At 29.1% G+C, this 11,296-nt stretch overlaps 1 protein-coding gene across 2 annotated transcripts; it reads left to right on the top strand.

Moving 5' to 3' along the window:
- Window positions 1–3,958: 3,958 nt before the first annotated feature.
- LOC101504471 (uncharacterized) lies at window positions 3,959–9,244 on the top strand. 2 transcript variants are annotated; one of them, XM_004515392.4, is made up of 10 exons: window positions 3,959–4,200; window positions 5,849–5,971; window positions 6,056–6,121; window positions 6,214–6,319; window positions 6,546–6,588; window positions 6,754–6,826; window positions 7,351–7,438; window positions 7,690–7,746; window positions 7,836–7,914; window positions 8,894–9,244. In XM_004515392.4, the coding sequence occupies exons 2-10, from the start codon at window positions 5,901–5,903 to the stop codon at window positions 8,905–8,907; spliced, it is 597 nt and encodes a 198-aa protein (XP_004515449.1). In that variant the 5' UTR covers window positions 3,959–4,200; window positions 5,849–5,900; the 3' UTR covers window positions 8,908–9,244. The 2 variants fall into 2 exon arrangements, with proteins under 2 accessions (XP_004515449.1, XP_004515448.1); XM_004515391.4 differs by having other exon boundaries at window positions 4,060–4,200; window positions 5,873–5,971; window positions 8,894–9,056.
- The last annotated feature ends 2,052 nt before the right edge of the window (window positions 9,245–11,296 follow it).

Below are 11,296 nucleotides of genomic sequence, written 5' to 3'. Positions count from 1 at the left end.
AATCACCAGTCACTTAGGCAACCACAAAGATAACAATATTTAAGACACAATTCACCAGCCACGTAGACAACCACAAAGATAACAATTATTTAAAACACAAATCACCAGCCACTTAGGCAACCACAAAGATTTCAGTATTTAAAACACAAATCACTAGCGACTTAGGCAACTACAAGACAAAATATTTCAAATTAAATTTTTTAATCACATAATACATCAAATTTATATTCTCATGGATGTTCATAGTTATAGCTCAATAACTTCAACACATCAAATATTGCATGTGAACAAATATCTCAAAATCACCACTTTCATTTTAATAATCCTTAAGATTCGATTTGACTACGTGTTATTGATAACAATTAAAACTCATATCACCAAGAATACAATAACAACATAAATTTCATTCACTTCACTACAAGGCTTCCGCATTCTAAAAATGGACTATTCATTAATGCATTCAATAATCAATTTTCTCATATTATTAAAATTAAAGAATTATAAACTTCTCATTCATGTCCTCAAGAAACATATATTGTTCATAAAAGTCAAGTTTTAAATTTAAAATACTCAAAAGTCAACACTTAAAATCAAATACATCATAATAAACATATTACTAATTACATCATTATAAAATTATAACTTTATAATTAAATACTGTAAAACACGTAAGACATTAAACATTTTCACTACAAACATATTTATCAAGGTATAATAATAAAATAGAACTCTATAGTTAATTTCATCAAGATAGAGGTATTACTAAAAACAATCAAAACATTATAGTTAATTTCTTTACGACGAAAATAAAATCAACCTTTTTCTTTTAAGACATCCAGACATCATATCAACATCTTACGAATCGCTAATTTAATATCTAGCATAACTTTGCATGGGAAAAAGCCCTTATCTTGGACGCTTTCCTTCCACATAACACTATATAGCCCTTGAAAAATCTCATAAAGATGAAGGAACAAAAGCTTAGAGCTTCCACAAGAAAGAGAGGTAATATGTGGGTGGTTGTTTGAGTGACTTAAAAATATTTGAGATAAAGAAAATATAATGTTGCGAATGGAGACGTGAAGCTGATTAGAGAAAGAGAGTAATTTTTCTCATTGAGGTTAGTTGCACACATCAATAATGTATTCAATTGGAATAATATCATTCAATGACCAACCGTTATGAATTAATTGACATTCATGTACTTATTCTTGCTTGTTACACATTTGAGTGGATGTAAAGTAGAAAACACGTTGTTTTATAGTTAAATCCTATTACCAATAAAATATAGTGTGGATGATTAAATTTTAACGAAAATTGACTTGATCATTGTTCACTCTAAAAAATACTCCTTCGAGTTTTAATTAATTACCAACAAAACCCCAACAATTAATTAATTAATTAATATAAATATACTTCATCAAATAATTAAAATTAAAGGAACAATTATCTTACTATTGTCACGCTAAATTAATTAAATAAAATATATAAATAAAACTAAGGATTTTCACTAATTCTATTATCTCCTTGGTTAAATACTTATTTGGTCTAAAATAAAACTAATAAATGATATAACTTCTATAAATTATAATTTAATTAAATAATTCAACTAATGTTTTCATCAACTAAAATAAATCAAGTAAGACAAAAATATCATTGCAGGTAATGTATAAAAAATAAAGTCAACGTATCTAACACATCAATTTCATAATTATCGAAAATAATCAAATAAATAAAATACACAGTTGTCCACGTAGGAAATAATTATGCCATAAACTGTTCTAATGTAATTGTCACACTAAAACAATTAAATAAAAATAAAGGTTATAATTATTCAAGTAAAATAAGGAGTTGTAAATTTTAATTTAATTTCTTTACGGGTAGAATAAATTATTAATTAAATAATAAATTATGAAAATTACTAAAAGACACATATATAATATATATGAAAATATTGCGGTGTTACACATACTTCCAACTTGTGGGGGACTATTAGAGGTAGTTAAAATTACTTATGGTTATGTGTAAGTTATTAGGTTAGTTACATTAATTGCACTATATAAAAGTGTATCATACTCTAATTGTAACAACAATTTATCAAATAATCATTTCAAGTTTATTTTTCTCTTTAATTATTTTTCTCTTTCTTGGGCTCAACCATAATTCTTAACAACCATCATTTTCTTCAATTAATTCCAAAATAAAATCCACACAACGTTTTTGAACTTCTTTAATTTGATCTAATAGTATACTATTGTTTTCTTCTTTATTGTTATTATTTTGTGAATAACTAAGTACATGTGAAATTTACAATAATAGAATAATTGAAGTATTTTAAATGAGACACTTTCAATTGAAATAGTTTAAACATGATGATACTTTCAAGTGTATTAGTTTAATTCATTTTTTATATGTATTTCAAAATTAATTCATTTAACAACAGGAATAATGGTTCCTTTAATCTCTTGAAGATTATAAGAGCGGACTAATAGTTCCTTTAATCTCTTAAAGATTAAAGTCATACAACTCTCCTCTTCTTATTTGATATACAAGTTTGATGAAATTGAAGATAAATGATATTAAATAACTTTTATATTTTTTAATTGTTTTGTTCTGTTTCAGTACATACATGTCTACTGTCTCTAATACATACAATACTACATTTGTAAACTTTACACTTTATTTATCTGCCTTTCTATCTAAATACTATTGTTTTGCTTCCTATTCTGTCCACACATAAATAAAGAATGAAAAACATAAAATATGTAATTTAATTTGAGAATCAAACTTGTCTTAATGAATTAATTGATGAAGTGATGACGATAAAACGGTATCCAGATTGTAACACCGCGATGTAGAGGTTAAGAGTAGAAAGTGGAGGTTTAGAACGCATATGTTATGAGAGTGAGAAGGTAAAACATTAAGTACACGAAATCTTTTATAGTGTTTTAGTATGTCTTAAGTGAGTTGTCAATATAACTGTATTAAATAAATTTTAAATATTTACAAAATTGACATCGCTTCATTTTATTAAGTCGTTTATCCAATTAACCGACTTAAATACGGAGAAATATATGATATATTAATTTTTTATTTTCACCGTCTCTATTAAGTCGGTAGGCCAATACAACAGTTTTAAACGTTTAACAAATTTACAAAATTGTCATCATTTCATTTTGTTAATTATATGGACAACCGACTTAGATGTACCAATTTTTTATTAGTGAATTGAAGGTTTGAAAGTCATTTACTATTTAATTTTAATTATTTATTAATAAATATTGACATTTTTAACTCTAAAAATTAGTCTTTGTAATTTTTAACCACAACAACTGAAGTAATACAATTAGTAAATTTTAGGATTTTGTTTGTACATATAGGAATTATTTATTTATTTATCTATTTATTACGGTTTATATATTGAAAATAGTTCAATAGTTATTATATGTTTATACTTGTTCATTTTTTACGGAGCTTTCTTGCCGTCGTCTCGAGTTCTCTTTCCCCTTCGTTGGTGAGTTCATCCATCTCGATGGCTTCCTTTGCGTTTTTCCCACTTTGGAAGTGTCCTTTTATATTGAGAATCCATTCTTTTTATTTTTATTTATTTAAAAAGAATATATATTTCTTTTAAATTTGAATTAAATGCCCAAACAAAATATGAAACAAAGGTCATATAAATAAAATCTAATACTAACAGACTCAATTACAATTTTAATTACTATTTTAACTAAATCACGAAATTAATCGCTCTATTTTTTCTTAATTTTAATCTTTAAATATAATTTTATTAAAAAAATTAATAAAATGTTATTTTATAATGAGATATAAAAAAAAAAAAAACGACATGGTCAAATTCATATAAATTGAATACATCTTAATATTATTCTAAATTTGGAAAACAGATTTCTTATGGAATCATTTAATTAATAAAAAACAGAACAAATTTGTATAAGCTCTACAAGATTGAGTTCAGAAACTAATTTCTTGAGAACTCGCGAACCCTAATTTGTTTCTTCTCCTTTTCATTAGTCAATTCTAGTACTTCTTCTTCTTATTCTTCATTCTTCATCTTCTTCGTTCGTCATTCTCCAAATAGTTATTACTTTTCTTCTCCACGAACCTGCTGCCTCGCTCTGCGCCTCCGCCTGGCCTCGCTCCGCGCCTCCGCCTCGCCGTCTTTGCCGTTCGTCAAATAAGGTTCGGATTTCAATTTCGTATTTTCGTTTATCATCAGAATTGATGTTTGGAGTTTTGTTTGGAGTTTGGATTTCAATTTCGTTCATCATCAGGATTTCAATTTAGATGTTAGTGTTGATTTTTGTTTGGAGTTTTTTTGTTGCAGGTAAGGTGTTTGATTTTTTGTTCCATATAAGGTGTTTGAGTTTTTTTGTTGCATGTAAGGTGTTTGAGTTTTTTTTGTTGCATAGAAGTTGTTTGATTTTGAAAGGCTAAAAGTGTCTTGGGGCCCTCCCAGTTTTCTAGAATTTTTTCAAATAAACAGTATAAACTCATAAACTAGTGGAAATGGAGTGAACAATTGCTTATATGTGTGTCTAGTTGATAAATAGAACATATACATATAGAATATATTAAAGACCAATTCTAAGTTTTATATGTCCAAGTGTTCAACTCGACAAAAAGTTTGGGACTCATTGTACTAGCCGTAATTATTTTATGGAGTGTGAATCTTAGTTTGTTTGGAGTTTGAATTTCAATTTCATTCATCATCAAGATGACATGATTTCAATTTAGATGTTAGTGCTGATTTTGCTAATTTCTTGAATTTCATGTGCTTTTTGTTTGGAGTTAGTGCTGATTTTTGTTTGAATTTCATGTGTTGATTTTGCTGATTTTTGTTGCATACAAGATGTTTGATTTTTGTTTCCATTTAATTTTCACTGAAAAATGTTTTATGTTTCCTAAATTGGTTGATTTATTGAACAAGATATACGAGGTTTTCTAGCAAACACTAAAGACTTGAGTTTTTTGAGTTGCTTAGAACAAAGAAACATAAATAATGGCTGCCTGTTTTAGAATGCAACTATTTGTTTTAGAATGCAAGTTCAACTATTTTATGTCGGCCACCCCAAACTTTTTAGTCAAGCTTCGTCACTGGAGAAAGATACTTGATAAGAAGGTTAAGAAAATAATAACGAAAATAAAGTCTTGCACATTTTATGATTCTAAAAAGTGAAATAAAAGGCTCCAATGATGATCAATTTTTTCGCTCATTTATGAAACTTAATAAATTGAGAAAACTTGCTAATGAATCAACAAAAAGTTTCCTAGATTATACTATCGTATGGTATGTATGATGATGGTATGTAGTAAATAAAATGAAGATGGCATGTGCATGGTTTGTTTATTGGAATAAACAAACAAGACCCCACGTGACTGATTATAGAGTTGTTAGATTATTATGTTAAGACATTCAACTTTAAAAACAGAGGAAAACAGAGCTTACTTGTTTGAACTGTGGCAAATCCATGTATGCATAAGTCAAGCATGTGGTTGACTAGGCTAAGTCAAAAGTTTAAGTTTATGCAAGTAGATATTTTTACTTCATGTACTAGAAAAATGTATAATAATGATGTGAAATATGATACTAATCCGGTCTCAATCTCAAGTGTAAATAAAGAAAAAGCCATATTTCAAGATCTAAAATGAATAAATAAATTAACTAAACCATATATAATGCTATTATTTGCAGTATATTTTCAATAAAATAAATTTTCATATAAAATTAAATGAAAAAAATGGTTGGTGTAGTAGAAGAGATTAATCTCTAAAAATGGCTGCACCTGTAGCTGTTCTCTTTGAGTAACATCATTCTTCCTTCCCTTAGAGCTCTGCACCTATTGCTGTTTAGGGTTTTGCCGAATCAATCTATCTCTACAATGGGTAAAGCTAAAAAGGGACCAAAATTTGCGGTTATGAAGAAGCTTGTCACTTCTAAAGCAATCAAAAGGTGACTTTTATTTTCTCTCCCAAACTCAACTCTTATGCTACGTTTTGCTCTGTTTTATGTGTTTAAATTTTGTGTCAATTTCAGCTATAAAGAAGCGGTTTTGAACCCTGAAAAGAAGAACACTCTTAAAGAAAAATTGCCCAGAAACGTGTAAGCCTTAGTTGTTCCCAGTTTCATTCCTATTGTAATATAGTATCAATTTTTGGTTTTAATGTTCTCTGTTTTAAATTTGGATTATTCAGTCCTAGTCATTCTTCGGCGCTTTTCTTTCAATACAATACTGCGTTAGGACCCCCTTATCGTGTTTTGGTGGATACCAACTTCATCAATTTCTCCATCCAGAATAAAGTATGTGTTATTCGTTTTGCTTTAATTTTGTTTTTTATGTACCTCTTTGAAATATTTGTTAGTGTGATGTTCATATCCCTCATTTGATTCATAAATACATAAATAAATAAATAGAGCACTATATTGCATTTCAGTGTTTGATTCATCTAATTAAAATTGTATAAGTTTTGTAATCTTTTTCAAGTTTCTTTGTTGCTGGCTCACACAAAGGGTTTTGTTCATGCAGTTGGATCTGGAGAAAGGAATGATGGACTGCTTATATGCAAAATGTGAGTTTGAATTGATGATAACTTGACTCAATTCGTGTTTTTCATGTCTAAGTTTAGTTGAATGTTGGGGTTCCCATCGAGTTTTTGAGCTTACGTTTCCCAAGATTGAATCTAGCATCCTATAAACTATTCTTACTCTTGTTCTGTTTATACTTGGATTTTCAGGTACCCCGTGTATCACAGACTGTGTGATGGCAGAACTTGAGAAGTTGGGCCAAAAATATCGTGTAGCTCTAAGGTAGATCTTATGTTATGTGCCTCATTTGTTATTGATTTATATTATCATACACTTGCTATGTACGTTGAAGTATTGAAATTTATATATGCAGTTACTTATTCAATTATGCATGCTTGGCTTGCCTATACTTTTTATTTAGTTTTTGTCCTCACTGTATGATTTATAAATCAAGTTTTTGATGGGATATTTGTATGCTAAAATAAAATCCCTAATTTTGTGGAAGATAAAAGAAATCAGATATCTAAACTTACAACTTCATCCATTTTCTCTAGTAGAAGTGTGTTAAATTACAAAGGGCAGAACATGTCTCTTTAAAACAGCAACTGTTGAAAGGAAAACCAAATCCTGGAGCGCCTCAACCCTGTGAAATATCATCGCTTTTATCTGCCATCCTATTTTTTCATGCTGCTATTGGTTATATTTATGATATAAGCCATCTTTCAGCTTACTTAGTAGAGAGAATGAATTATATTATTCCAGTTATAGCTTTTGGGTGTATTGATTTATCTCTTTTATATTGACAGGATTGCAAAGGATCCTCGATTTGAGAGATTACTCTGTACTCATAAGGGGACCTATGCCGATGATTGCCTTGTTGAGAGAGTTACTCAGGTGTGATTTATTTGAAGTATTTGTTAAATATCAGACAGTATCTTGTATTTGAATTTGATTGTTTAGAGTGATTTAAAGCCTTTCAGACTTGACGAAAAACTATGATACCTTAGCAGTACATAGGGTCATCTAGATCAGTAAACTAGTTTCTATTATTTGCAAATAAAAGTAACGGTGACAGCAATACACACCTACTTCTTATGTCATTATTTTGCTTCAAATTATTTAAACAAACCATTTTCTTGGAACAGCATAAGTGTTTCATTGTCGCAACATGTGATCGTGACTTGAAGAGGAGAATCCGGAAGGTAAAATCTTTAATCATTTCTCTGATTATCAATGTTTTGATGTTTTGGACCTGGATGCCTGACCCATTAACTTGGTTTCTGTATTTCAGATTCCTGGTGTGCCAATAATGTACATCACTAAACACAGATACTCAATCGAGCGGTTGCCAGAAGCAACAATTGGTGGAGGTAAATACTCTGAATTATACTGTAATATTTATTAATGTTATTTGCTATTAAGAAGCAGCGACTCTCAATAAAACCTTTATGCTTGCCAACTAACTATTAATTTGAACTCAGTTTATTGGTTACGTCTTTGATAAACAAGATTAGCAATGTTTCATTAGATTTGGCCGGGTTTTGTTCAGGCTTAAAACTATGTTTAAACTAAAGTTTGAAAAAAGAAGTTTAAAAAAGTAGTTTTATAGTTGTTTGGTACATGTTCAAAATTTTTGGGTCCTAAAAAAGTAAAATTTTAAGCTTACATAGTACAAAAAATTCCGATACAACTGTACTAAACAAGGTAGAAAAATATAAAAAAAATCTACTAATTGCAAAATTTACCAATTTACCCACTATCCATTTAATGTTCAATGCAAAATCTCTTCAAAAACATATCTTCAATACAAAAAATATGCCACAAGGTTGTTAAGGATTTTTGAAAAATTAAAGAACTGAATATTAGTTTGCTATTGAGTTTGATGAACTCATGATAGTATATATATATAGTAACATAATATGGAAGATGTAATTTGTTGGGTCAGGTTTGTTGTCCAGCTAAAAAAAATAGTAAGAAAAATGAAAACAGAAGCAAGGATTGGCAGAAGCTCTGCACAAGTTGTTACAGAGATTCACTGTGTATACAAATGAACCATTAATCCTATTAGCACCTCTAGAATCAAGTGTCCAGTCATAGTGTTATTAAATGTCGGCCATGGTTCCGCCATTGGCCGCAATGGCGTGTTTATTTGGTGGATTTTGGCCTTCCACCATTGACAAACAATGGATAGTCACAAATGAAAATGAACCATTAATCTTACTAACAATTTTGCATTACTAAACTATTTTATGGTAGTATTTTTTTCTTTTCCTATTGTATATTTCTTGTGTCTATTTTCCTATTTTTATTAGCACTCAACTGACGACGAACCTATGATTCTTAATGCAGCACCTAGAATTTGATCCAGCAAAACAGGAAAGCACACCAATAATCTCGACACTCCTTCATGGGTTTAGAAGTTATATATATGCATATTTGGTCCTTTAGATGGCTGGATTGGAATCTCATAGAAGCATGACACTGATCAAGAAGCAACTCTGCAATGGTTGATCCGATAAATTTCTGCAGTGTAACTTGGTCGATTTTGGATGCTGTCAAACGTTTTTGTCGCTAATATAAAACTTTGGAGAGTGCCTAAACTATTGTGGTTTATGGCATTTGCATAGATTGTTACTATAGATGTAAACTATTGAAAAGATACTTTATGATTGGAAAAGAAAAAAATGTGTTTCAATTGAATTTGAATTGTCGAGTTTGTTCTTCACGTGCCAGAAGAATGTTGGAAATCAGAAAACTGAGGAAAAAAAAACAACTTTTAACTTATTTAACACCAAAAAATGTCCCACAAATTTTAATATAATATTAATTATTATCACATGAACACTGATTTAATACACGAATATTACTTTTAGTTTACTATTTATTTTGCATTAACTAATATTTAATAAAGTGAATTTAATAACAATACAATCCTCTCTTATCTTATGTCTTCTTTAATTAGTGTAACATAAATATAAATTATTAATCAATATTATGTTACTATTATATAAATTATAAATTATTAATCAATATTGTTTAAAAAATGTTCAGTGCTGTGCGTGTTATTTAGGTACGGTTAGGGATGGGAATAGGCTAAGCCGTCCGACAGGGGCCTATGGCCTGACCTACTTATGGCTTGGTCTGGCCTGTTTAATAAAAAGGTTAAAAAGGTCAGGCTCAGGCTGTTTTTAAATCCTATTTATATAAATAGGCCAGACTCAGGCTTGTAAAAAAGTCTATTAGGTCTGACAGGCCGGCCTATATATATTTTATATGTATTTCATTCTCTATTTTTTCTTCTTCTAATTTCCATTGCACTCACTCCAACAAACATGTATGAAAACAACATATATTTTTATAAAAAGCGATATTATTTATTTGTTACTTTATATTTTATAAAAACCAATACTATTTATTTGTTATCTTTATATATATTATTAGTATATAAATTTAGAAACCCTAATTGTTTATTATTACTGAATATGAGTTTGTTTGAGAGGTAATATTCCAAGTTGTTTGAGAGGATTTGTTTAGAGGTAATATTCTGAGTTGTTTGAGAGGTAATAATCTGAGTTTGTTTGAGACCATTTGTTTGAGAGATAATAATGGGTGTGTTTGTTTCAATAAAAAATTTATTCTTTTAAACCAAAAACTATTTTTTAGGGTTTAAAAGGTGTTTGTTTCATATTTTTAAAAAATTATTGTTAGAAAAATCATTGTTTTATTTAATATATATATATACATATACACATTAGTATTGGTATATGGAGAATCATATAAATCGATATGTGTAGAGCATCATGTAGCTATAGATAATTGTTTATTTATTACCTTTATATATATATATATTATTACTAAATATGATGTTGCACGAGAGGATTTGTTTGAGAGGTAATAATCTGAGTTTGTTTGAGACCATTTGTTTGAGAGATAATAATGGGTGTGTTTGTTTTAATAAAAAATTTATTCTTTTAAACCAAAAATCATTTTTTAGGGTTTAAAGGGTGTTTGTTTCATATTTTTTTTAAATTACTTTGTTAGAAAAATTATTTTTAATGTGAATAAGACTTTTAAATAGGCTTATAGGCCAGACCATGATAGGCCGTAGGCCAGACTTAGGCCGAAAAAAAAGCCTATCATAGGCCGTAGGCCAGGCTTAGGCCTCAAAAATTCACCGTAGGCCAGACTCAGACCTTTCAAAGTCTGGCCTGACCTGACCTATTCCCACCCCTACGTACGGTATAGCTCGGACATCATATTAGGAATATTTAAATTCAATAGCATATGAATAGTAAACATCAAGCAGTATTTGTAAGACTCCCGGCAAACACCAGCTTTTTTGCTTTTTAAAATTTGGGTTATGAGACTTACGAAATTAACATTTCTATAAATAATAAAACAAAAAGTTTTGAAATCTTCTTTTTCAAGTTTCTTTGTTGCTGGCTCACACTAAGTGTTTCGTTCATGCATTTGTATCTCGAGAAAGGAATGATGGACTGCTTATATGGAAAATTTGAGTTTGAATTCATGATAACTTTGTTAACAATGACATACATGAAAAAGAGGAAGAAAAAAGACAATACTCTAGGATTTCATAACATTGAATGAACCAAGTTTGAGTTAGTAGAGTTATAATGAATATATATATATACAAGAGAATAGAAATATCTAAAATACCCTTACTACTAACATAGAATAATATTATCTAACATCTTCCCTCAAACTCACGATGCATTAATATGGAGCATCGAG

The sequence above is a fragment of the Cicer arietinum genome, chromosome 5, assembly GCF_000331145.2.
Source record: "Cicer arietinum cultivar CDC Frontier isolate Library 1 chromosome 5, Cicar.CDCFrontier_v2.0, whole genome shotgun sequence".
Classification (NCBI taxonomy): Eukaryota; Viridiplantae; Streptophyta; class Magnoliopsida; order Fabales; family Fabaceae; genus Cicer; species Cicer arietinum.
The sequence above is the reverse complement of the archived record's forward strand: the minus strand, read 5'-3'. Positions and strand labels throughout refer to the sequence as shown.

Coding starts and splice junctions, on each gene's coding strand:
- LOC101504471 (XM_004515392.4), top strand. CDS start 5,901: ATGGGTAAAGCTAAAAAGGGACCAAAATTTGCGGTTATGAAGAAGCTT. Junction 6,589..6,753: donor GGACTGCTTATATGCAAAAT/GTGAGTTTGAAT, acceptor TTGGATTTTCAG/GTACCCCGTGTATCACAGAC. Junction 6,827..7,350: donor AAATATCGTGTAGCTCTAAG/GTAGATCTTATG, acceptor TTATATTGACAG/GATTGCAAAGGATCCTCGAT.